The 27839-nt window shown below is 47.1% G+C and overlaps 1 protein-coding gene and 1 long non-coding RNA gene across 3 annotated transcripts in view; one reads left to right on the forward strand and one right to left on the reverse strand.

Moving 5' to 3' along the window:
- The window catches only part of CAPN6 (calpain 6), a 247925-nt gene that overhangs the window by 41126 nt on the left and 178960 nt on the right, over nt 1-27839 (reverse strand). For both annotated transcript variants that reach the window (XM_063937310.1, XM_063937309.1), the window contains one exon: nt 14741-14934. In XM_063937310.1, coding sequence (XP_063793380.1) covers nt 14741-14934 — 194 coding nt within the window. The remainder of the gene's footprint in view (nt 1-14740; nt 14935-27839) is intronic.
- The window catches only part of LOC134948992 (uncharacterized), a 186322-nt gene that overhangs the window by 18190 nt on the left and 140293 nt on the right, over nt 1-27839 (forward strand). The window contains exon 2 of the long non-coding RNA XR_010183078.1: nt 16000-16045. This is a non-coding gene — a long non-coding RNA (uncharacterized LOC134948992). The remainder of the gene's footprint in view (nt 1-15999; nt 16046-27839) is intronic.

Below are 27839 nucleotides of genomic sequence, written 5' to 3' on the forward strand. Positions count from 1 at the left end.
CAGGATCACTGCAATTATACGGCAGGATCACTGGAATTATACGGTAGGATCACTGGAATTATACGCCAGTACCACTGGAATTATACGGCAGGATCAATGGATTTATATGGCAGTACCGCTGGACATATACGGAAGTATCACTGGACTGGACTTATACGCCAGTACCACTGTAATTAATTATACGTCAGGATAACTGGATTTATACGCCAGTACGACTGGAATTATACGTCAGGATCACTGGAATTATACGACAGGATCACTGGAATTAAACGCCAGTACTACTGGAATTATACGGCAGGATCACTGGAATTATACGGCAGGATCACTGCAATTATACGGCAGGATCACTGGACTTATACGCCAGTACCACAGGAATTATACGGCAGAATCACTGGATTTATACGGCAGGATCACTGCAATTATACAGCAGGATCACTGCAATTATACGGCAGGATCACTGGACTTATATGACAGTATCACTGGACTTATACGGCAGTATCACTGGACTGGACTTATACGCCAGTACCACTGGAATTATATGGCAGGATCACTGGAATTATATGGCAGGATCACTGGATTTATACGGCAGTACCGCTGGACATATACGGCAGTATCAATGGACATATACGGCAGGATCACTGGACTTATACGACAGGATCACTGGAATTATACGGCAGGATCACTGGAATTATACGGCAGGATCACTGGAATTATACAGCAGGATCACTGGATTTATACGGCAGTACCGCTGGACATATACGGCAGCACAGGGACACCACCACTGGACTGATGCAGGACAACACAGCACCACTGCAATGGGCTGGACTTATACAGCAACACTGGACATATGGCAGCAGAGGACACCACCACTGTGACTGGACTGATGCAGCACAAGACACCACCACTGGACTGGACTTATACAGCAGCACTGGACATATGGCAGCAGAGGACACAACCACTGTGACTGGACAGATGCAGCACAAAGCACGGACATTGAGGACGGAGACACGTCCTCTCTCTACACTCACCAATGCCGGAGTGCAAATGGCAGTGACGCGCGGCTCCTTATATGGAATCCAAACCCCGCGAGAATCTGTAAGCGGGATGGTGACGTTTTGCCTCGTTCTGGTTACCAAGTCAGGCGAGAAAACCCAAGCCTGACTCGGATTCGGGCTCGCGTGGTGAAGTCCGGTAGGGTTCGGTTCTCTGAGAACCGAACCCGCTCATCTCTAATACAAACATGAATTAGACCCTACTGTATGTGCTATTCTGTATCCCTTGCAGGTACGTGCAGTCAGGAGAGGCAGAGGAGGCAGTGCCTCCCCTGTCATAATGATTGAAGTAATACAAAGAAGATATTTATAACACGTACTGAGTCATAATTATCCTCTTTGCATTTTTCTAATCATATTTACTGTGAAAACACAGCCAAATGTGGGAAGCAGCTGAGAGCGCTGGCCCTGGCTGGGAGTGTGAGGAAGATGGACACTGGGGCTCCTCACTTGTTATTAAGTACACTGCAGTACTCATTGTGTCATTTATTATATTTGTACTCAATTCATACTTGCCAATGCTCCCGCATCCTGCGGGAGACTCGTGTTCCACCAACCAGTCTCCTGCTACCCTGCAAAGCCCTCCCAATCCCATGGGACCATCCAGCCACGTCTAAAATTTGAAATGCGCATGCGCAAGGAAGGATGCAAAGTGGGCGGCGCTTGATGCACAATGATGAATACGCCAGCCAGGCACCATGGGTAGCGTTGTCTGTGGCCGCACAACGTTGCACTGCATATTGTCTGCAAGCAGTGAATCAATGGTGCATGCAGGCATGAAGAACACGCTCCACAATACCCCTCTCCTGCGGCAGCTGCGGCGGATCCCTCCTTGGCCAAAAACAGATAGCAGTGCATTGGGAGCCATGGGCACTGAGACATCTTGGAGGGAGAATTATGGAGGAGCTGGCCCAGGGCGGAGAGCTGCTCTCATAGAGAGATTGACAGCTCTGAGGTGGCAGGGAGCTCGGACAGGCTGGAGAAGGAGGAGGAGTGCTCAGTCTCAACTTAGTGTGTGTGTGTGTGTGTGTGTGTGTGTGTGTGTGTGTGTGTGTGTGTGTGTGTGTGTGTGTCTGTGTGTGTGTTAACACTGACACCAGTGGAGGTAAAAAAATTATTTGTCAGATAGTGTATGTGGTCATATTATTTGCATACATGTCTTAAGACATTTACAGCCACTTTATAGGTTAATATTACATAGTACTGTATACCAGCCTAATTAAGCAGAATGTAAATGTGGTTGTCATGCTATATGATTTGATATAGATTATATTTATTTGACAAGGTTCTCATTGTAAATCTTCTTGCTATTGCGGAGTGTAAATTTTGATGCCCTGAGTTACCACATTGTCACAGGGATGTAATGGAGTCCGAAGGTCGCCTGAGGTGTGGGATCACGGCCGATCCCAGACGTTTTATGAAAGGGGCAATCACTTACAAGGCATAGTTTTGCCTTGTAAGTGATAGCCCCTTTAAAAAAACGTCTGAGATCTGCCGGCATGCTGCATCTCCGGCGACCTCGGACTCCATTACATCCGGCCGGATATTTTATTATATAGTAGCTCAGTTACTAAGATAGCGTTTATGTCTTTTCTGGTAAATTGGTTTCCAAAAAATGATCTGCCACATAGGGTATAAGGAAATGTATGTGTGTAAAAAGTTTCATTGATGTTATTAGTATATTGACATTATATGAAGGGCAGCTGATGTCCCCTAGTTGGTGTCACAGAGCCCACCGGGGGAGTCAAACTGTTATCTTTCGAAATCTCCAAATGTTTACTGCATAGTTGCCTACCCTCCCATTTACGGAGGAGGCTCCCGTTACCCCAGAATTAAAAAAAAAAAAAAATCCCACGGATTCCCCAAGTTCCCCTGCCTCAGCTATGGCCTATGTGTGAATAAGGCCTCTGCAGCAGCGTGTACCAGACTGAGTTCTTCCTGCTGGCAAGGTGTGCAGTGTCTCTGTAATGCTGTACTGAGTGTCAGCAATCAGCATAGTAACCTGGGCACCTGCAATGTTTAGGCTTAGTACACCGGCTACCAGCACCCCGCAGCTACAGCCGCGGTGAGTGAGGGACCAGCAAGGAGAACCCATGTGGTGGTATAGGAATAGATCCCCTCCTCACTCTCCCCAGTATTACCAGTCACCCAAGTCTGCAGGAGTCTGGGTAGGACGTGGCGGGAAGGTGTATTTCCTACTTATGCTAGTGTGGTCTGTGGCTGTGCTGGGATGTTGCGAGCTGCAGTGCGAGTCCCGGCTTTCGAGCAGGCATGCTAGTACAGAATGTCAGCGGTCTGTGTACAGTGTCTGCTCCCTGCATGGGCCGGACATGAACTGAAAAACCCAAAGATACCCACGATGTGCTCTACTCATGGAAAAAGGGGTGATCCTTACCTGCCTTTCTGGGGATGAGCCCAGTAGAAAGAATGGGAACCTTGTACTAGGGGAGGGAGGCTGTATACAGAGACGGATTAAGGGGGGGCCCAGGGGATACGTTACCCCAGGCCCCCCCAGGTCTCAGGGGCCCTCCCTGCCTCAACTGCTATATCCCAGCCGTGACAGGAGCTGCAGTGTGACATGATAACAGCAGGGGGAACAAACGGACCCAGGCACAATCTGCAGCACTGCCGGGCCGCCTCTACACAGCAGCTGCAGGCATTGACTTATGAGGAAGCTGACACTGAGACAGTGTAGTAAGTGTCAGCGTACTTTTACTACTTTATTTCTACTCATCAAATCTCTCCATCCATCCCCCTCTCTCTTCCCCTTCCTCTCTCTTTCTTTTTCCCTCTCCCTCCTCTCTTCCTCTCCCTCCCCCTGTCTCTTTCTTTCTCACTTTCCCTCCCCCCTCTCTGCCTCTCTCTATCCCTGTCTCCTTTTCTCTCCCCCCGCTCCCTCTCTGTCCTTCTCCCTTTCTCTCTCCCTCCCCCTTTCTTTCTCTCCTCCCTCGCTCTTTCTCTCTCCCTCCAGTCCCCCCTCTCTCCTTCTCCCTCTCTCTCGGTGGTCGAGGTGGTATGTGGGTGGAGGTTAAGGTGGTGCCCCGCGGGTCCCCAGAAATGTCAGTGTGTGTAATTGTATATGTATATATATATATATATATATATATATATATATAGAAAATCAGCAGTGCTGGTCTGAGGAAGGGGATAATACCCCGAAACGTAACCATTAAATTGGCCCAGTGGGGTCTTTTTTGCACTTAACTTGTCTGGTGAAGTCTCTAAGTGCCGCCCATACAAAGGATATATGTACAGATGTTGATCTGCAGGGAGGGCACCGGAGCAAGGTGTACGTAAGTCCGGAGTGCCAGGGACCTTGTATGCATTGGTATATATATATATATATATATATATAAAATCAGCAGTGCGGGTGGAACACACAGGATTGGCATTCAATTCAAATAACTGCACAAAAACGGTCTCCTTCATGATCTATGTTTCGGTATTATTAACCCTCACCAGGATCCTGACGAAGGTTAATAATACCGAAACGTTGATAGTGAAGGAGACTCTTGTGTCCAGTTATATGAATTGAATGCCAGTCCCGTGCGTGCCACCTGCACTGCTGATATATTCCTAGAATGAGAGATACCGTATATATATTAGTTTTTAGGGGGCCCCCATGTCTTCAGAACCCCGGGCCCCCCGGAGCCTTAATCCGGCTCTGGCTGTATATGTATATAGGGTTATTTAACCTATCTATCCTGTACGAAAGGGCACACATATCAACTGCACTAACATTTTCCTTTCTGATGACTAACTGCACATTGGAGTCATACTTTGACACTGATTCTGCACCTAGGGGGCTGGTAATGGTTCAGATGACTGCAACTGAAGACACTAAAAGTGGGCACCCCAGCCCTGGTGCATTCAGACACCCAGGGAAAGGGATTTTAATAGCAGATGCAACTAGCAATAATATGCTAAAAAGACCCTTGAGTGCCAATAGATATGCCCATGGGTGAAGCTAGACATGCCCTTTTGGTGGTGCATGGCACTCCGCTTGACGGCGCATAATACTACCGACTGGAATCTCCCTGAAACTAGTTTTGAAAAGTAGGCAAGTATGATTCATTTCTATTGTGTTCCAGTTTTCGTTTGGTAAATAATATTATTGGTCACTGGCACTGCAAGTCCATAGAGTAAGTGCTGTGAAGATGTTGCAAAAACGGATGGTACGAGTTAAATATAAATGTTGCAATATGGCCTGGTCACCTACTGTACTGTACGCCAAGCTTACTGGCTGGGGAGCAGTTAATTTAGCGACAGCCTGGATCCTGCCATCCGCCACAATGCCGGCGCCAGAAACCCGATTTATTCATGACACAGACGTCCAAACCCTGACAGTCGGCATCCCAACCTATGTAAGTATAGTGCCACCGCTAGGTTTAAGGTCGAGGGGGGGGGGGGAGCTGTGGTTAGTGTAGCTGCCCCCCGGGGAGGTTAGGGTTAGTCTGCAGCTGCGAGGATTAGGCACCCACGGGGAGGGTAAGGGTAGGCTGCGGGGGAGGGAGAGTTAGGTTTAGGGAGGGGGGGTTTAGGCTCACCGCAGGGATGTTAGGGTTAGGAACTATAAGGGTTGGGCTACGGGAAGGGAGGGTTAGGGGGTTGGGAAGAGGGAAGAACACCCCCTACCTCACCCCAAGCTGTACGTTGGTGTAAATCCAGTTCTGTTATTAGCCAGTGCCTCTGTGACACTCTGACATGGATATCCTATTAACTTGGATTTATAGGGATATATGTGGCTATATAGGTACCATCACCCATATACTGGAGACAACCTGGGTGAGACACCTACATTTTCCCTAAAAGGAACCCTCACTTCTCACTAGCTGAAAGGGTTAACAGCATCCCCTTGCTTAGGTTGCTAGGCAACGCCAGAGCATCCCCGCAGACACCGGAGGACGGTGAGGAGTGAGAGCTGCGGAAAACAAGACAGGGAATTGGAACGAAGGGGCAACGTGTAACCTGTGTCCACCGTCAGCGTGAGTAGTAAAACACCTGACTTGGGGCATTGCAGACTGTCAGTCACTGGGAGAGTTTGTGAGAGAGCTAAGTACCAGAGAAGAGAGAGTGGAAAGAGAGAGAGGTACTTATACAGTCAGTAACAACCAGGGCATGTAATAGCCAGCTTCAATTACTCTTATCAGCCAGCTAAACACAGGTTTCCAGTCAGAGAGAGACTTTATACTAGAGATGAGCGCCTGAAATTTTTCGGGTTTTGTGTTTTGGTTTTGGGTTCGGTTCCGCGGCCGTGTTTTGGGTTCGACCGCGTTTTGGCAAAACCTCACCGAATTTTTTTTGTCGGATTCGGGTGTGTTTTGGATTCGGGTGGTTTTTTCAAAAAACCCTAAAAAACATCTTAAAACATTGAATTTGGGGGTCATTTTGATCCCATAGTATTATTAACCTCAATAACCATAATTAACACTCATTTTCAGTCTATTCTGAACACCTTACACCTCACAATATTATTTTTAGTCCTAAAATTTGCACCGAGGTCGCTGGATGACTAAGCTCAGCGACCCTAGTGGCCGACACAAACACCGGGCCCATCTAGGAGTGGCACTGCAGTGTCACGCAGGATGTCCCTTCCAAAAAACCCTCCCCAAACAGCACATGACGCAAAGAAAAAAAGAGGCGCAATGAGGTAGCTGTGTGAGTAAGATTAGCGACCCTAGTGGCCGACACAAACACCGGGCCCATCTAGGAGTGGCACTGCAGTGTCACGCAGGATGTCCCTTCCAAAAAACCCTCCCCAAACAGCACATGACGCAAAGAAAAAAAGAGGCGCAATGAGGTAGCTGTGTGAGTAAGATTAGCGACCCTAGTGGCCGACACAAACACCTGGCCCATCTAGGAGTGGCACTGCAGTGTCACGCAGGATGTCCCTTCCAAAAAACCCTCCCCAAACAGCACATGACGCAAAGAAAAATAAAAGAAAAAAGAGGTGCAAGATGGAATTGTCCTTGGGCCCTTCCCACCCACCCTTATGTTGTATAAACAAAACAGGACATGCACACTTTAACCAACCCATCATTTCAGTGACAGGGTCTGCCACACGACTGTGACTGAAATGACGGGTTGGTTTGGACCCCCACCAAAAAAGAAGCAATTAATCTCTCCTTGCACAAACTGGCTCTACAGAGGCAAGATGTCCACCTCATCATCATCCTCCGATATATCACCGTGTACATCCCCCTCCTCACAGATTATCAATTCGTCCCCACTGGAATCCACCATGTCAGCTCCCTGTGTACTTTGTGGAGGCAATTGCTGCTGGTCAATGTCTCCGCGGAGGAATTGATTATAATTCATTTTAATGAACATCATCTTCTCCACATTTTCTGGATGTAACCTCGTACGCCGATTGCTGACAAGGTGAGCGGCGGCACTAAACACTCTTTCGGAGTACACACTTGTGGGAGGGCAACTTAGGTAGAATAAAGCCAGTTTGTGCAAGGGCCTCCAAATTGCCTCTTTTTCCTGCCAGTATAAGTACGGACTGTGTGACGTGCCTACTTGGATGCGGTCACTCATATAATCCTCCACCATTCTATCAATGGTGAGAGAATCATATGCAGTGACAGTAGACGACATGTCCGTAATGGTTGTCAGGTCCTTCAGTCCGGACCAGATGTCAGCATCAGCAGTCGCTCCAGACTGCCCTGCATCACCGCCAGCGGGTGGGCTCGGAATTCGGATTTGGGATTTCGAAGAATGCACAGTTCTTTGCTGTGCTGCTTTTGCCAGCTTGAGTCTTTTCATTTTTCTAGCGAGAGGCTGAGTGCTTCCATCCTCATGTGAAGCTGAACCACTAGCCATGAACATAGGCCAGGGCCTCAGCCGTTCCTTGCCACTCCGTGTGGTAAATGGCATATTGGCAAGTTTACGCTTCTCCTCCGACAATTTTATTTTAGGTTTTGGAGTCCTTTTTTTTCTGATATTTGGTGTTTTGGATTTGACATGCTCTGTACTATGACATTGGGCATCGGCCTTGGCAGACGACGTTGCTGGCATTTCATCGTCTCGGCCATGACTAGTGGCAGCAGCTTCAGCACGAGGTGGAAGTGGATCTTGATCTTTCCCTAATTTTGGAACCTCAACTTTTTTGTTCTCCATATTTTATAGGCAGAACTAAAAGGCACCTCAGGTAAACAATGGAGATGGATGGATTGGATACTAGTATACAATTATGGACGGACTGCCACGGTTAGGTGGTATAAAAAAACCACGGTTAGGTGGTATATAATACAATTATGGATGGACGGACTGCCTGCCGAGTTCCGACACAGAGGTAGCCACAGCCGTGAACTACCGCACTGTACACTGGTTGATAAAGAGATAGTAGTATACTCGTAACAACTAGTATGACACTATGACGACGGTATAAAGAATGAAAAAAAAACCACGGTTAGGTGGTATATATTATAATAATAATACAATTATGGATGGACGGACTGCCTGCCGACTGCCGACACAGAGGTAGCCACAGCCGTGAACTACCGCACTGTACACTGGTTGATAAAGAGATAGTAGTATACTCGTAACAACTAGTATGACACTATGACGACGGTATAAAGAATGAAAAAAAAACCACGGTTAGGTGGTATATATTATAATAATAATACAATTATGGATGGACGGACTGCCTGCCGACTGCCGACACAGAGGTAGCCACAGCCGTGAACTACCGCACTGTACACTGGTTGATAAAGAGATAGTAGTATACTCGTAACAACTAGTATGACACTATGACGACGGTATAAAGAATGAAAAAAAAACCACGGTTAGGTGGTATATATTATAATAATAATACAATTATGGATGGATGGACTGCCTGCCGACTGCCGACACAGAGGTAGCCACAGCCGTGAACTACCGCACTGTACACTGGTTGATAAAGAGATAGTAGTATACTCGTAACAACTAGTATGACACTATGACGACGGTATAAAGAATGAAAAAAAAACCACGGTTAGGTGGTATATATTATAATAATAATACAATTATGGATGGACGGACTGCCTGCCGACTGCCGACACAGAGGTAGCCACAGCCGTGAACTACCGCACTGTACACTGGTTGATAAAGAGATAGTAGTATACTCGTAACAACTTGTATGACACTATGACGACGGTATAAAGAAAGAAAAAAAAATACCACGGTTAGGTGGTATATATTATAATAATAATACAATTATGGATGGACGGACTGCCTGCCGACTGCCGACACAGAGGTAGCCACAGCCGTGAACTACCGCACTGTACACTGGTTGATAAAGAGATAGTAGTATACTCGTAACAACTAGTATGACACTATGACGGTATAAAGAATGAAAAAAAAACCACGGTTAGGTGGTATATATTATAATAATAATACAATTATGGATGGACGGACTGCCTGCCGACTGCCGACACAGAGGTAGCCACAGCCGTGAACTACCGCACTGTACACTGGTTGATAAAGAGATAGTAGTATACTCGTAACAACTAGTATGACACTATGACGACGGTATAAAGAAAGAAAAAAAAATACCACGGTTAGGTGGTATATATTGTAATACAATTATGGATGGACGGACTGCCTGCCGAGTTCCGACTGCCGACACAGAGGTAGCCACAGCCGTGAACTACCGCACTGTACTGTGTCTGCTGCTAATATAGACTGGTTGATAAAGAGATAGTATACAATACATACAACAATATACTACTATACTGGTGGTCAGGCACTGGTCACCACTAGTCACACTGGCAGTGGCACTCCTGCAGCAAAAGTGTGCACTGTTTAATTTTAAATTAATATAATATTATGTACTCCTGGGGGCTCCTGCTATAACAACCTGCAGTGCTCCCCAGTCTCCCCCACAATTATTATAAGCTTTGCCTTTTATACATTGATGTGCAGCACACTGGGCTGAGCTGAGTGCACACAGACTGAGTCACACTGTGTGACTGGCTGCTGCTGTGTATCGTTTTTTTTCAGGCAGAGAACGGATATAGCAGAGAACGGATATATTATATTAAAATAAATAAAAGTTAACTAACAACAACTGCACTGGTCACTGTGGTAAACTCTGTCTGACTCTGCACAATCTCTCTCTCTCTTCTAATCTAATTTCTAATGGAGAGGACGCCAGCCACGTCCTCTCCCTATCAATCTCAATGCACGTGTGAAAATGGCGGCGACGCGCGGCTCCTTATATAGAATCCGAGTCTCGCGAGAATCCGACAGCGTCATGATGACGTTCGGGCGCGCTCGGGTTAACCGAGCAAGGCGGGAGGATCCGAGTCTGCTCGGACCCGTAAAAAAAACATGAAGTTCGTGCGGGTTCGGTTTCAGAGAAACCGAACCCGCTCATCTCTACTTTATACAGCCACCCAGCCAGGGCCGGATTAAGGTCTCTGGGGGCCCTGGGCAACAAATTTGTGGGGCCCCCACACACTGTCCTCACAACTGAAAAAAAAAACCATTGGAGTAGGAGTACAGCATTTACCTGCCTCCTCTCCGTCCTCCTCGGCAGCTAAGCTGTTCCTTTACTGCTGCGGCCGCCGAGGAGCTTCACTCACAGCAGTGTGAAGTCTCGCTAGATGATGTCAAATCTCGCGAGAGTGAAGCTCCTCGGTGGCCGCAGCTGTAATGGAACGTTTCAGCTGCCGAGGAGGATGGAGAGGAGACAGGTAAATGCTCTACTCCTACTCCAATGTTTTTTTTGCAGTTGTGAGGACAGTGTGTGGGGGTCCCGGGATGACCGTTTCTTCCGCCCCGTCGTTAATACGGCTCTGCACTAAGTTTCCCAGTCAGTCAGAGAAACATTTCCTGTCAGTATATGGCTTTTACCCACACAGGACTGTATTGAACTGCCACTACCCTTACATCCACACAGCCAGACAGTGTGAGCCCATGAGGAGAGACATCTCAGCTGTATTATGACAAGGTGCTAGAGACCTATCTGTCACATTTAGGGACCCAGGCACAGCTACAGTGGTGGGCATTATAGCTCCAAGGCAACAAGCCTGTGTTCTTTACCTCGCAGCCCCAGCCTTAGGAACAGAGTCATATATAACAGGAGCTACTTTCACTTATACAGTTGGAGTCTGATAAAAGCCTCTGTTGAGAAAATCCTTCCTGCTATTATTTCTGCTACAGTTTGTTCTCCCCCTTTACTGCTTAACTACACAGCTTCAGGAATTGCAGCCAATGCTAAAGTATTACTCTACTACAACAAATCTGAACGGTCACCTGCATGCTGTTCTCTGCTATAGGATTTACACTGCTTATCCCTGCATGCTGCTTTCTACTGCAATAGAACTGAACTGTATTGTATAACTGTCACATTTATAAAGAGCTGCACTGCATTGTTCTGCCTCTTAATCCGCTTTGCCTTCGATACGGACCTGCTGAAAGAGCAGTTATCTCCTTTATACCCCTTTCACATCGCATAAATAACCCGGTACCGACACGGCATATTGCCGTGTCGAACCGGGTCAGTGTGCGATGTGAAAGCACACTGGGCGATTTAGCGGGTCGCCTGACCCGGTAAATCAACCCGGTAAAAAAGAAGGGTTTTACCCGGGTTGATTACCGGGTCAGGTGCGGTGTGAATGGGAGCCGTGTCGATGCGACACGGTTCCCATTCACAAGATAGGGAGAGGCGGCGCTGGAGATGAGCTCATCTCCCGACGCCGCCTCCACCCCCGCCCCTGCTGCTGCTGCGGCCTCCGTTGTCATGGCAACCGACCCGGTATATTGCCGGGTCGGGAAGCCTGCAACGGAGCGCAAATGCCGGATCCCACCCGGTAAGTACACGTTTGTCTTACCGGGTAGGACCCGGCATTTGCGGTGTGAATGCAGCATAAGTCGCAGACTACAGCCAATTGGAACATTTAAATATTTAAGGGTTTTATTCTTACTTGCTAAAGGGCCTATAGTGGACAGAGCAGACTTTTATCTGGAAGGGCCCCAGATATAGGGACTGAGCTATAGAGAGCTCTAGACCCCACCCGGTGGGCATTTAGAACATTCTAAAGAACTATTCATTAACACTGCTTAGTGTGCCGCCCTGTGGACAATTAAGGGTACTACAGCATCAGTCTTATTGAAAGTATATCTCGCCTGCATTGTTGTGATTATTGTTATGTAATGTTATATCACCAATTCTTGCAAAGCTTAACCAAGTTAAACTCACAGCGGTGACCAGTTATTCTGCCTATCAAATAAATCTTTCTATCACTGTCCTAACGCGTGGTGACTATTGTGTTGGGGTTCCCCGTCCCTCTGCCTAGGGTTTCAGCAGTAAGATCCGGTCCAGGAAGTGATCCCGGGTGTAGGATCCAGGCACGTCCACCTGCACCTGCACAACACATCCACAGTACTTACCTGTTACACCTGCCCAGTCATTGACCTCACCGCACGTCACTGATCCCTTGTTGAATATGAGTTGGAAGGTATGGATTTACAAGCTTCCTTTAGACACACAAGGGTGGTGCAGAGTGAGAGTGCAGGGCAGCTTACATAATGCATTTTATATGATTATGCTCGGCTCATGCTCAGAAAGTAAACGCATACCTCTGCACTATTGTAGACCCAGCTGTATTTTGCACATTTGAAATGTTACAACCTGAGAGGTGGACAGGCGTGAGAAGGGCGTTCTTACACAGGCAAAGCTCAATGAGGGAGTGTTCACACAGAGGCAGGTACAATGACACACAGATGATGGCTTGCAGTAAACTAGGCAAATACATGTATGCTGCCTCTGTGGGGGTGTATGCATCATGAGATGCAGTGGTGCAGAATATTTTTGGTGGAAGGGGGTAATTTATGTCCAGTTTGTTACATATTTTGAATTAACAAGCCTTACACAAGCTGCAGGAGCCAGCTGTGACTGACAGCTGAACTGGGCAGGCGTGTGTAAATGCCCGCCCAGTTCGTGATGTCAGTCCCGACGGATCGGGCAGTGTGTATGCACAGCACACTGCCTTATCCGGCTTTAGATATATCTGCAGATCAATTGATCTGCAGATTTATCTTTAGGGGTGTACCCAGCATTAGACCAACTTACATTTTATCGTACAAACTGAAACCTATCAGATATTGTGGCTGTACACTGTGAGAAATTTAGCAGGGTATGGTCACGAAATCTGCGTTCCTCCCTTGGGGGTTCACTACGATCTGCCGGCGGCCGGCCTCCCGGCGACCAGCATACCGGCGCCGGGAGGCCGGCCTACCGACAGTGTGGCGAGGAGACATTTCCTTGTTTTGTGAAGAAACAGAGGAAATGTTGGGCAGCTGGCAGCGGCTGTGCACACACTGCCAGATGCGGAAGACCAATTATCAGATCTATTGGACATGATGGACGACTTTGCATGTCCGACATTGGGGGTAATTCCAAGTTGATCGCAGCAGGAAATTTTTTAGCAGTTGGGCAAAACCGTGTGCACTGCAGGGGAGGCAGATATAACATGTGCAGAGAGAGAGAGATTTGGGTGTGGTGAGTTCAATCTGCAATCTAAATTGCAGTGTAAAAATAAAGCAGCCAGTATTTACCCTGCACAGAAACAAAATAACCCACCAAATCTAACTCTCTCTGCACATGTTATATCTGCCCCCCCCCCCCCCTTCTGCAGTGCACATGGTTTTGCCCAACTGCTAAAAAATTTCCTGCTGCGATCAACAGAATTACCCCCATAGTGATAATTACTGCTCGGTCACAGCAATACACTGTTCAGTCATCTTCCCAGATGATTATCGGTTGATTGGGCTGATAATTGAACAGTGTATGCCCAGCTTTAGCCAAAATTGTATCCAGTGGAGGTTGCGGTGGTGTTGCTGCTGCACTCATTTCCCAGTGGCTTCATGCTGACACTGAGTCCCAGCTGGTGATGTTGCAGCATTTGAGTGGGGAGGTTGGTGTGGCACCACTGATTGTATACTCAGAGCATGACTATGCCTTCACTAGGGTGTGGTATGTGTGGCCGGTCAGCATACCTCCAGCATAATGCCGGTGGGGGGGAGCGCAACAAGCCCCCTGCGGGCTCGGTGGCGTGGGAATAGTCCCTGCTGGTCGGCATGCCATCATCGGGATTGTGAGGGGGCGGGATGTAGAGGGACTCCTGACCGCCGATCACATAACTACATACCCTTCTCTAAAGGCCGTCAAATTATACACTAATACATGTTTTGGGGACTAATTCATTGCTAATTTAGGGGCCTATTTACTAAGCCGTGGATGGAGATAAAGTGCATGGAGATAAAGTACCAGCCAATCAGCTCCTAGCTGCCATGTTACAGGCTGTGTTTGAAAAATGACAGTTAGGAGCTCGTTGGCTGGTACTTTATCTCCATGCACTTTATCTCCATCCAAGACTTAGTAAATAGACCCCTATGTATCTAACATGCTGGGAGTAGCATTTAGCATAGCTCCAGTGTTGAGGCAGCTGATTCAAATCGATCCCTATCACCATTTCTTCCCTAGCAGTGAAACTAAACACTGCCGAGTCTGCAGCGTAAAACTAAAGCTACCCAATATTTGTGTGCTATGTGCATAAGTAGGCAACATGTTCCCTGCAAGCCAATAGAAATTGTATGTGCTTCATTTGTATCACAACATGTGTTATTCATGTGCAAATGTGCAGCATTAAGCTATATTTTCTCCTAACTCTGCAGAAGGCCCATTATGTTTTACTTACTCATCACTCCACGCACCTCTCCATTCTCTGTTGCCCCATGGATTCCTCATTCTAACCATAAATAGTTTGGAGGTCTTTCCAAAACAAAGGGTCTTCTCTCCCAGAGATACCTTCTTAATTTCTGTTACAGCATATGCGTGTCCTTTAACAAGTCCCAGAGGAGTCACTTTTTCTGTGTCCCTGAATGAGGGAGCCTGAAGAGCAGAAGTAATCATTTTACACCTGATAATCATAAACAAGGGGGTGACAAAGCGGCAGGCACAAAATACCCAAGCCTGTCTGAGGCCTGGGCCATACAGGGAGGTATATCCATGCTCTCAGAATGGTGTGAGCAGAAGGCCCCAGGGAACACACTTGGACCCGCCCCTAGTGCCAGGGCCTGAGGGAACACCAGTTGGCCTTGCATATACAACTACATGTATTGTATATTCGGGTGTAGTACGGTATGCCGGTGCTCGGGCTCCCGGCGACCAGCATACCGGCGCCGGGAGCCTGACCGCCGGCATACCGACAGCGTGGCGAGCGCAAAGGAGCCCCTTGCGGGCTCGCTGCGCTCGCCACGCTGCGGGCACGGTGGCGCGCTACGCGTGCCACACTATTTTATTCTCCCTCCTAGGGGGTCGTGGACCCCCACGAGGGAGAATAGCTGTCGGTATGCCGGCGTCGGTATACTGTGCGCCGGGATCCCGACATTCGGCATACTGAAGACCACCCGTATATTCAGATATTTAACATACAGTATTTACTTTTACCTGGTGAAAACATCATATTGGGTTGAGCAGACCTACTGTATAGCTGGGATCAGACTTTTCTGATCTCAGTCCGCCTACATCTATAAATTTGTTATTGAATAACTGATCCTATTTATATATATGCCCCCCAACATAGTATATTTTCGTGTGTGTGTGTGTGTGTGTGTGTGTATATATTTAATCATTCATGCTATCCATGTCATTAATTGCCAGGGGTTCAGGATAAGTTTGTCTATTCTTTCATGCTTTTCGTATAAGCCACACACTGAAGAATTAACATGCAATTTTGGCATGATGTTATTTATTGTTGTGATGCCGTTTGTAACATGCAACATTGCTGTGATGCCGTTTGTAACATGCAATATTGCTGTGATGCCTTTTGTAACATGCAATATTGCTGTGATGCCCGCATTTGCCATTTGTAACTGAATTGTGCAGATATAGGGAGTGAGCTTTTTGAAAATATACTACAAAGTCCATATTAATGAAAGGATCTTATTTCTTTAGGACAATGTATGAACAGCAGAGAGATAGCAGGATTTATTGGTACTAGGTAAGTCAATGGTAAGACATCCTATAAAGGGCGGATGTATCAAGATATAAATAATAGATAAAGTGGAGAATTTGATCTAAGCAACCAATTACCTTCTATCTGTCATTTAAAAGACTTGCTAGATAAATGATAGAAGCTGATTGGTGTCTTTGGGCAACTTCTCCACTTTATCTCTCTCCAAGGCTTGGTACATCTCCCCTAAAATAACGTTTTGGAAGTCCTTCAAAAAGACATTCATAAAATAAAATAAAAAATCAGAGATGAGTTACTGCAATACATATGTGCTGTAGTATAGATAAATACGTGCATGTAGTAAAGATAAATACATCATCGGGGGATGGATGTTGCGGCGGTGGATACTTACAGTACCTACTGGAGCAGTTCAGTATTGCTCTGGTGTGGGGACAGCTGCTCTGAAGAGCAGGTGTCACCATGATCCTTAACATCATTAATAAAGTAGCAGTGATACCACTGCCGATCCGGATTACTGCACATGCGCAACCCGAGTGCATGCATGTACACAGCGTCAGGGCACGAAGTGCAGGGGTGGTGGTGGAGGAATCAAAGTGCAGGGGTGGTGGAGGAATCAAAGTGCAGGGGTGGTGGAAAGCTCTTCACAACCCCGGACCTCCTTCATATAGAAAGGATCGGGGCTCTGGGAACAAATGCCATCTGAAGCATCACCTGAAGATGACATTAGTTGGTTACTTGACAACCTCATCGGCCCCTACTAATACAAAAAACAAGCAGAAACGCATGTGTAACTGGCCCATAATGGATGATGAATAGACCCAAAAAAGAGAAGAAAGGGACAGAGATAATGGGCCTAATTCAGACTTGATCGCAGATGTGCTAAATTTAGCACATCTACGATCAGTCACACAGACATACGGGGGGATGCCCAGCACAGGGCTAGTCCTCCCCGCATGTCAGACCTTCCCCCGCATAAGTACAAAAGCATCGCACAGCGGCGATGCTTTTGTACTTTAGGAGTAGCTCCCTGCCAGCGCAGCTCCCGGCCAGCCCTGTGAGGGTTGCAGCGGCTGCGTGTGACATCACGCAGCCACCGCGGACTGCCCCCCAACAGTTCGGGCACGCCTGCATTGCCAGGACCGTGCCCCCTATATGGCGGCCAAATGCCGCCGGCCCTCCCCCTCCCGCCCAGTGACCGCCTCTGCCTGTCAATCAGGCAGAGGCGATCGCAGGGCTGAGACAGCCGTCGGCTGTCTGGCATGCGCCGGCGCCGCAGTTCAGACCTGATCGGCTACTGTGCGATCAGGTCTGAATTAGCCCCAATATTGTAGAAACATTGAGCAGGATTAAGAGAATGTTGAGAACAAAGAGACACACACAGCTTTACATCCATTCAAGCAAGAATGGGACAAACATATTAGTTTTGCTACTGTTTTATGAACCTCTGGTGAAATTTTTTTTGTAGTATAAGATATGTGTTCAACTACAGACGGAGCCTCCATTATCTTTGCTGGCTGAGGCGTTAGTCGTGATCAGGCATTCGCAGCGTGCCTGGGCGCAAGGAGGCTTGCCTAGTCGTAGGGAGGCGCACAGAGCGTTTGGCGTTACCTTTGAGTGTAATACCTGCGATCATCCACCAGATGTCGCTTTTTAAAATCACCATTGCGCATGTGTGTGGTCTCCATTAAAATGCAATACTGAACTACAGCGTAAGAACTACTTTACTGGTGCGTCTCATTATGCTACAATATGCTACAGTATGTCGTACAGTATATTACAGTATATACAGTACAGACGCAAATAGTACAGTATATACAGACGCAAATGAACGTGATAAAGCCATAGCATAGTCCATTGACGTTAGGAATATGTGAGTGTCCAAGTCCCGCAGACAAATCAACAAATAAAAATAGTAGTGTATACAGATGCAAACTAACGTGTTACAGGTATGGTCTACTGAAGTTAGGGATATGTGAGCATCCAAATCCCGTATTATTAAGTATGATGGGGAGAGATAAAAGCTCCTCCATAAGTTCCTGGATGCCAAATCACCATCCTTAGAATCTCTGTACAGTATTTTCTATTTGAGTACTAAACAGCACAAACAGCTTGTAACGTACTCTGCTGTAAAGGCTACAGCAGCAAGTGTTATCTTTATAAGTATAATGGGGAGAGATAAAAGCTCCTCCCTAAGTTCCAGGATGCCAAATCACTGTGCTTAATATCTCTGTACAGCTATCGCCTAGGTGCGACTAAACCTCTGTTTAGGCGGAGAAACGGCAAAGATAAGGGAGGCTCCATCTGTATATATACACAATGTAATATTGTCAGGTTCACTCTGATTTATAATCAAAACTCTAGGCACATCATGAGAATTTATTTGAGAAAGTGGAGAAAGAACGCACCAGCTGAATAACATTTTAGAACCACTGATTGTCAGGTAAATTACTCTGTCCATAGACAGGTAAAAACCATAAAAATATACTGATTCAACAAGGGGAATATGGTGGTTATTCAGGTTTGTTAGCAAACAAAAAAAAGTAAGCAATTGGGCAAAACCATGTTGCACAGCAGGAGGGGCAGATGTAACATGTGCAGAGTGATTTAGATTTGGGTTGGTTATATTGTTTCTATGCATGGTAAAAAATGGCTGCTTAATTTCTACATTGCAATTTATATTTCAGTTTGAACACAATCCACCCAAATCTAAATCTCTCTGCACATGTTACTTCTGCCCCACCTGCAGTGCACATGGTTTTGCCAAATTGCTTAGTTTGGTTTGCTAACAAACCTGAATAAAGCACTGTGCTACTAGCGCTAGTGAGCATTGCCTTGAAGGAGTTGCCTATAAAGTTTTTGTGACTTTTTCTCTTTGAAAACTAGTAGCTCACCACTTGCTGATAAGGAGGATCAGTGTTAGTGAAAAGCCAGATGCAACCCAGTGGCTTATTACAGATGTGTCCTTTTACATTGTGGCTGGTCGTGGCATAGTGTAAGGTAGTGGGGAGTGCGCGTATGCCTGGTCCCTCTACCCCATTGCTATGAATGGGAGAGCCAGCCGTTGCAGGAGCCAGCGGGAGGTAGTGTTATGCCGTGATGCGTAGCACCGGGATACACTGCCTCCTGCAGCAACAACATAAGAAGACACATCTGTACCTCTGATTGGACATTACAATAATTATTGGGTCTGAAACCCAATAATTGATACATAGGCCTCTACGAAATATTGATAAAGGGAGTCAGTTCCTAACTATAGTGTGCAATAACAAACCTGGAAACAGCAACAGCAGCATACTGTAATGGGGATGGGGGGGGGGAGGGGGGGTGGAGTGGAGTGTTGGGGAGGAATGACTGTAATCCCTGCAATATGATAGGGTTTTTTTAAACATGTATTTATATAATATCTGAACTAACACCAGATTCTGATTTTATTTGTAAGAATGTAAAAATCTTATTTACTGTAGCTTTGGCCAGTTCGTCCTTTTTCCTGAATTGCTTAATTTCCAACTCAATCTGGGCTCCACAAGGATTGGACAATAGGCTCCACAAGGATTGGACAATGGGGTGTAGAATAGGATCTTGATCCGAGGCACCAACAGGCTCAAAGCTTTGACTGTCCCCAGAATGCACAGCGCCGCCTCCTATATCACCCCGCCTCCCAGCACAGGAGCTCAGTTTTGTAAGTTGGTGCTGCAGTAAGCAGGCACTTAAGAGAGGGGCTGCTCCAAGCAGCCCTAAGAAAAGCTTTTTATGAGGTAAAAAGTGAAGACTTCAAGGGCAGCAGCGGTGGTAAATGTCTTGTGACATTCACTGCTGCAGCTCCAGCTCTCCCCAGCGGCGCTGTACACTCCCGAGCCCTGGTTGCCGGGTACCTACAGCGGAGTTTCCGGTTTTCTTCACGTTAGACACACACGGCTGGGGCTCTCCAGGATCGCGTGGCCGCGCTTCGGGAGGTGGTAAGTGGGTCCCGCTTGCGGGACCCGGTCTTTATCGCGATCCGGCGCGGTCAGTGGGAGGCGGGCCGCGCGCGCTGGCGGTGGACACTGTGGCAGTACAGGCGATCCCACTAGATCACCAGGGCATGGGCGCAGGTCAGGTTTTCTCTCTAAACCAATTCTTATTTCTCTAACGTCCTAAGTGGATGCTGGGGACTCCGTAAGGACCATGGGGAACATCTAAAGAAAGCTTTAGGACTATCTGGTGTGCACTGGCTCCTCCCCCTATGACCCTCCTCCAAGCCTCAGTTAGATCTCTGTGCCCGAACGAGAAGGGTGCACACTAGGGGCTCTCCTGAGCTTCTTAGTGAAAGTTTTAGATTAGGTTTTTTATTTTCAGTGAGACCTGCTGGCAACAGGCTCACTGCATCGAGGGACTAAGGGGAGAAGAAGCGAACTCACCTGCGTGCAGAGTGGATTGGGCTTCTTAGGCTACTGGACATTAGCTCCAGAGGGACGATCACAGGCCCAGCTTGGATGGGTCCCAGAGCCGCGCCGCCGGCCCCCTTACAGAGCCAGAAGGCAGAAGAGGTCCGGAAAATCGGCGGCAGAAGACGTCCTGTCTTCAACAAGGTAGCGCACAGCACTGCAGCTGTGCGCCATTGCTCCTCAGCACACTTCACACTTCGGTCACTGAGGGTGCAGGGCGCTGGGGGGGGGGCGCCCTGAGACGCAATAAAAACACCTTGGATGGCAAAAAAATGCATCACATATAGCTCCTGGGCTATATGGATGCATTTAACCCCTGCCAGAATCCATAAAAAAGCAGGAGAAAAGTCCGCGAAAAAGGGGCGGAGCCTATCTCCTCAGCACACTGGCGCCATTTTCCCTCACAGCTCCGTTGGAGGGAAGCTCCCTGTCTCTCCCCTGCAGTCACTACACTACAGAAAGGGTTAAAAAAAGAGAGGGGGGCACTAATTAGGCGCAGTATTAACTATACAGCAGCTATAAGGGGAAAAACACTTATATAAGGTTATCCCTGTATATATATAGCGCTCTGGTGTGTGCTGGCAAACTCTCCCTCTGTCTCCCCAAAGGGCTAGTGGGGTCCTGTCCTCTATCAGAGCATTCCCTGTGTGTGTGCTGTATGTCGGTACTTTTGTGTCGACATGTATGAGGAGAAAAATGATGTGGAGACGGAGCAGATTGCCTGTAATAGTGATGTCACCCCCTAGGGGGTCGACACCTGAGTGGATGAACTGTTGGAAGGAATTACGTGACAGTGTCAGCTCTGTATAAAAGACAGTGGTTGACATTAGAGATGAGCGGGTTCGGTTCCTCGGAATCCGAACCCGCCCGAACTTCATGTTTTTTTACACGGGTCCGAGCGACTCGGATCTTCCCGCCTTGCTCGGTTAACCCGAGCGCGCCCGAACGTCATCATGACGCTGTCGGATTCTCGCGAGGCTCGGATTCTATCGCGAGACTCGGATTCTATATAAGGAGCCGCGCGTCGCCGCCATTTTCACACGTGCATTGAGATTGATAGGGAGAGGACGTGGCTGGCGTCCTCTCCATTTAGATTAGAAGAGAGAGAGTGAGATTGAGACAGAGACACTTGATTTACTGGAGCTTAGGAGTACTAGAGAGTGCAGAGTTTACTAGTGACTGACCACAGACCAGTGACCACCAGTGCAGTTTTATTTAATATAATCCGTTCTCTGCCTGAAAAAAACGATACACAGTGACTCAGTCACATACCATATCTGTGCTCAGCCCAGTGTGCTGCATCATCTATGTATAATATCTGACTGTGCTCACACAGCTTAATTGTGGGGGAGACTGGGGAGCAGTTATAGGTTATAGCAGGAGCCAGGAGTAGATACATATTATTAAAATTAAACAGTGCACACTTTTGCTGCAGGCAGGAGTGCCACTGCCAGTGTGACTGACCAGTGACCTGACCACACTGACCACCAGTATAGTATACTATATTGTGATTGCCTGAAAAAGTTAAACACTCGTCGTGTGACTTGTGTGGTGTTTTTTTTTTTATTCTATAAAAAACTCATTCTGCTGACAGACAGTGTCCAGCAGGTCCGTCATTATATAATATATACCTGTCCGGCTGCAGTAGTGATATATATATATTTTTTATATCATTATTTATCATCCAGTCGCAGCAGACACAGTACGGTAGTTCACGGCTGTAGCTACCTCTGTGTCGGCACTCGGCAGTCCATCCATAATTGTATACCACCTACCCGTGGTTTTTTTTTTTCTTTCTTCTTTATACATACTACATCTCATTATCATCCAGTCTATATTAGCAGCAGACACAGTACAGTACGGTAGTCCACGGCTGTAGCTACCTCTGTGTCGGCACTCGGCAGTCCATCCATAATTGTATACCACCTACCCGTGGTTTTTTTTTCTTTCTTCTTTATACATACTACATCTCATTATCATCCAGTCTATATTAGCAGCAGACACAGTACAGTACGGTAGTCCACGGCTGTAGCTACCTCTGTGTCGGCACTCGGCAGTCCGTCCATAATTGTATACCACCTACCCGTGGTTTTTTTTTCTTTCTTCTTTATACATACATACTACATCTCATTATCAACCAGTCTATATTAGCAGCAGACACAGTACAGTACGGTAGTCCACGGCTGTAGCTACCTCTGTGTCGGCACTCGGCAGTCCATCCATAATTGTATACCACCTACCCGTGGTTTTTTTTTCTTTCTTCTTTATACATACTACATCTCATTATCATCCAGTCTATATTAGCAGCAGACACAGTACAGTACGGTAGTCCACGGCTGTAGCTACCTCTGTGTCGGCACTCGGCAGTCCGTCCATAATTGTATACCACCTACCCGTGGTTTTTTTTTCTTTCTTCTTTATACATACATACTACATCTCATTATCATCCAGTCTATATTAGCAGCAGACACAGTACAGTACGGTAGTCCACGGCTGTAGCTACCTCTGTGTCGGCACTTGGCAGTCCATCCATAATTGTATACCACCTACCCGTGGTTTTTTTTTCTTTCTTCTTTATACATACTACATCTCATTATCAACCAGTCTATATTAGCAGCAGACACAGTACAGTACGGTAGTCCACGGCTGTAGCTACCTCTGTGTCGGCACTCGGCAGTCCATCCATAATTGTATACCACCTACCCGTGGTTTTTTTTTCTTTCTTCTTTATACATACATACTACATCTCATTATCATCCAGTCTATATTAGCAGCAGACACAGTACAGTACGGTAGTCCACGGCTGTAGCTACCTCTGTGTCGGCACTCGGCAGTCCATCCATAATTGTATACCACCTACCCGTGGTTTTTTTTTTCTTTCTTCTTTATACATACTACATCTCATTATCATCCAGTCTATATTAGCAGCAGACACAGTACAGTACGGTAGTCCACGGCTGTAGCTACCTCTGTGTCGGCACTCGGCAGTCCATCCATAATTGTATACCACCTACCCGTGTTTTTTTTTTCTTTCTTCTTTATACATACATACTACATCTCATTATCAACCAGTCTATATTAGCAGCAGACACAGTACAGTACGGTAGTCCACGGCTGTAGCTACCTCTGTGTCGGCACTCGGCAGTCCGTCCATAATTGTATACCACCTACCCGTGGTTTTTTTTCCTTTCTTCTTTATACATACATACTACATCTCATTATCATCCAGTCTATATTAGCAGCAGACACAGTGCAGTACGGTAGTCCACGGCTGTAGCTACCTCTGTGTCGGCACTTGGCAGTCCATCCATAATTGTATACCACCTACCCGTGGTTTTTTTTTCTTTCTTCTTTATACATACTACATCTCATTATCAACCAGTCTATATTAGCAGCAGACACAGTACAGTACGGTAGTCCACGGCTGTAGCTACCTCTGTGTCGGCACTCGGCAGTCCATCCATAATTGTATACCACCTACCCGTGGTTTTTTTTTCTTTCTTCTTTATACATACATACTACATCTCATTATCATCCAGTCTATATTAGCAGCAGACACAGTACAGTACGGTAGTCCACGGCTGTAGCTACCTCTGTGTCGGCACTCGGCAGTCCATTCATAATTGTATACTAGTATCCATCCATCTCCATTGTTTACCTGAGGTGCCTTTTAGTTGTGCCTATTAAAATATGGAGAACAAAAATGTTGAGGTTCCAAAATTAGGGAAAGATCAAGATCCACTTCCACCTCGTGCTGAAGCTGCTGCCACTAGTCATGGCCGAGACGATGAAATGCCAGCAACGTCGTCTGCCAAGGCCGATGCCCAATGTCATAGTACAGAGCATGTCAAATCCAAAACACCAAATATCAGTAAAAAAAGGACTCCAAAACCTAAAATAAAATTGTCGGAGGAGAAGCGTAAACTTGCCAATATGCCATTTACCACACGGAGTGGCAAGGAACGGCTGAGGCCCTGGCCTATGTTCATGGCTAGTGGTTCAGCTTCACATGAGGATGGAGGCACTCAGCCTCTCGCTAGAAAAATGAAAAGACTCAAGCTGGCAAAAGCAGTAGCACCGCAAAGAACTGTGCGTTCTTCGAAATCCCAAATCCACAAGGAGAGTCCAATTGTGTCGGTTGCGATGCCTGACCTTCCCAACACTGGACGTGAAGAGCATGCGCCTTCCACCATTTGCACGCCCCCTGCAAGTGCTGGAAGGAGCACCCGCAGTCCAGTTCCTGATAGTCAGATTGAAGATGTCAGTGTTGAAGTACACCAGGATGAGGAGGATGTGGGTGTTGCTGGCGCTGGGGAGGAAATTGACCAGGAGGATTCTGATGGTGAGGTGGTTTGTTTAAGTCAGGCACCCGGGGAGACACCTGTTGTCCGTGGGAGGAATATGGCCGTTGACATGCCTGGTGAAAATACCAAAAAAATCAGCTCTTCGGTGTGGAACTATTTCAACAGAAATGCGGACAACAGATGTCAAGCCGTGTGTTCCCTTTGTCAAGCTGTAATAAGTAGGGGTAAGGACGTTAACCACCTCGGAACATCCTCCCTTATACGTCACCTGCAGCGCATTCATAATAAGTCAGTGACAAGTTCAAAAACTTTGGGTGACAGCAGAAGCAGTCCACTGACCAGTAAATCCCTTCCTCTTGTAACCAAGCTCACGCAAACCACCCCACCAACTCCCTCAGTGTCAATTTCCTCCTTCCCCAGGAATGCCAATAGTCCTGCAGGCCATGTCACTGGCAATTCTAACGAGTCCTCTCCTGCCTGGGATTCCTCCGATGCATCCTTGCGTGTAACGCCTACTGCTGCTGGCGCTGCTGTTGTTGCTGCTGGGAGTCGATGGTCATCCCAGAGGGGAAGTCGTAAGCCCACTTGTACTACTTTCAGTAAGCAATTGACTGTTCAACAGTCCTTTGCGAGGAAGATGATATATCACAGCAGTCATCCTGCTGCAAAGCGGATAACTGAGGCCTTGACAACTATGTTGGTGTTAGACGTGCGTCCGGTATCCGCCGTTAGTTCACAGGGAACTAGACAATTTATTGAGGCAGTGTGCCCCCGTTACCAAATACCATCTAGGTTCCACTTCTCTAGGCAGGCGATACCGAAAATGTACACGGACCTCAGAAAAAGACTCACCAGTGTCCTAAAAAATGCAGCTGGAACCAATGTCCACTTAACCACGGACATGTGGACAAGTGGAGCAGGGCAGTGTCAGGACTATATGACTGTGACAGCCCACTGAGTAGATGTATGGACTCCCGCCGCAAGAACAGCAGCGGCGGCACCAGTAGCAGCATCTCGCAAACGCCAACTCTTTCCTAGGCAGGCTACGCTTTGTATCACCGCTTTCCAGAATACGCACACAGCTGAAAACCTCTTACGGCAACTGAGGAAGATCATCGCGGAATGGCTTACCCCAATTGGACTCTCCTGTGGATTTGTGGCATCGGACAACGCCAGCAATATTGTGTGTGCATTAAATATGGGCAAATTCCAGCACGTCCCATGTTTTGCACATACCTTGAATTTGGTGGTGCAGAATTTTTAAAAAAACGACAGGGGCGTGCAAGAGATGCTGTCGGTGGCCAGAAGAATTGCGGGACACTTTCGGCGTACAGGCACCACGTACAGAAGACTGGAGCACCACCAAAAACTACTGAACCTGCCCTGCCATCATCTGAAGCAAGAAGTGGTAACGAGGTGGAATTCAACCCTCTATATGCTTCAGAGGTTGGAGGAGCAGCAAAAGGCCATTCAAGCCTATACAATTGAGCACGATATAGTAGGTGGAATGCACCTGTCTCAAGCGCAGTGGAGAATGATTTCAACGTTGTGCAAGGTTCTGATGCCCTTTGAACTTGCCACACGTGAAGTCAGTTCAGACACTGCCAGCCTGAGTCAGGTCATTCCCCTCATCAGGCTTTTGCAGAAGAAGCTGGAGACATTGAAGGAGGAGCTAACACGGAGCGATTCCGCTAGGCATGTGGGACTTGTGGATGGAGCCCTTAATTCGCTTAACAAGGATTCACGGGTGGTCAATCTGTTGAAATCAGAGCACTACATTTTGGCCACCGTGCTCGATCCTAGATTTAAAGCCTACCTTGGATCTCTCTTTCCGGCAGACACAAGTCTGCTGGGGTTGAAAGACCTGCTGGTGAGAAAATTGTCAAGTCAAGCGGAACGCGACCTGTCAACATCTCCTCCTTCACATTCTCCCGCAACTGGGGGTGCGAGGAAAAGGCTCAGAATTCCGAGCCCACCCGCTGGCGGTGATGCAGGGCAGTCTGGAGCGACTGCTGATGCTGACATCTGGTCCGGACTGAAGGACCTGACAACGATTACGGACATGTCGTCTACTGTCACTGCATATGATTCTCTCAACATTGAAAGAATGGTGGAGGATTATATGAGTGACCGCATCCAAGTAGGCACGTCACACAGTCCGTACTTATACTGGCAGGAAAAAGAGGCAATTTGGAGGCCCTTGCACAAACTGGCTTTATTCTACCTAAGTTGCCCTCCCACAAGTGTGTACTCCGAAAGAGTGTTTAGTGCCGCCGCTCACCTTGTCAGCAATCGGCGTACGAGGTTGCATCCAGAAAATGTGGAGAAGATGATGTTCATTAAAATGAATTATAATCAATTCCTCCGCGGAGACATTGACCAGCAGCAATTGCCTCCACAAAGTACACAGGGAGCTGAGATGGTGGATTCCAGTGGGGACGAATTGATAATCTGTGAGGAGGGGGATGTACACGGTGATATATCGGAGGATGATGATGAGGTGGACATCTTGCCTCTGTAGAGCCAGTTTGTGCAAGGAGAGATTAATTGCTTCTTTTTTGGGGGGGGTCCAAACCAACCCGTAATATCAGTCACAGTCGTGTGGCAGACCCTGTCACTGAAATGATGGGTTGGTTAAAGTGTGCATGTCCTGTTTATACAACATAAGGGTGGGTGGGAGGGCCCAAGGACAATTCCATCTTGCACCTCTTTTTTCTTTTATTTTTCTTTGCGTCATGTGCTGTTTGGGGAGGGTTTTTTGGAAGGGCCATCCTGCGTGACACTGCAGTGCCACTCCTAGATGGGCCCGGTGTTTGTGTCGGCCACTAGGGTCGCTTATCTTACTCACACAGCGACCTCGGTGCAAATTTTAGGACTAAAAATAATATTGTGAGGTGTGAGGTATTCAGAATAGACTGAAAATGAGTGGAAATTATGGTTTTTGAGGTTAATAATACTTTGGGATCAAAATGACCCCCAAATTCTATGATTTAAGCTGTTTTTTAGGGTTTTTTGAAAAAAACACCCGAATCCAAAACACACCCGAATCCGACAAAAAAAATTCGGTGAGGTTTTGCCAAAACGCGGTCGAAC

This window comes from Pseudophryne corroboree, chromosome 8 (genome assembly GCF_028390025.1).
Source record: "Pseudophryne corroboree isolate aPseCor3 chromosome 8, aPseCor3.hap2, whole genome shotgun sequence".
NCBI lineage: Eukaryota > Metazoa > Chordata > Amphibia > Anura > Myobatrachidae > Pseudophryne > Pseudophryne corroboree.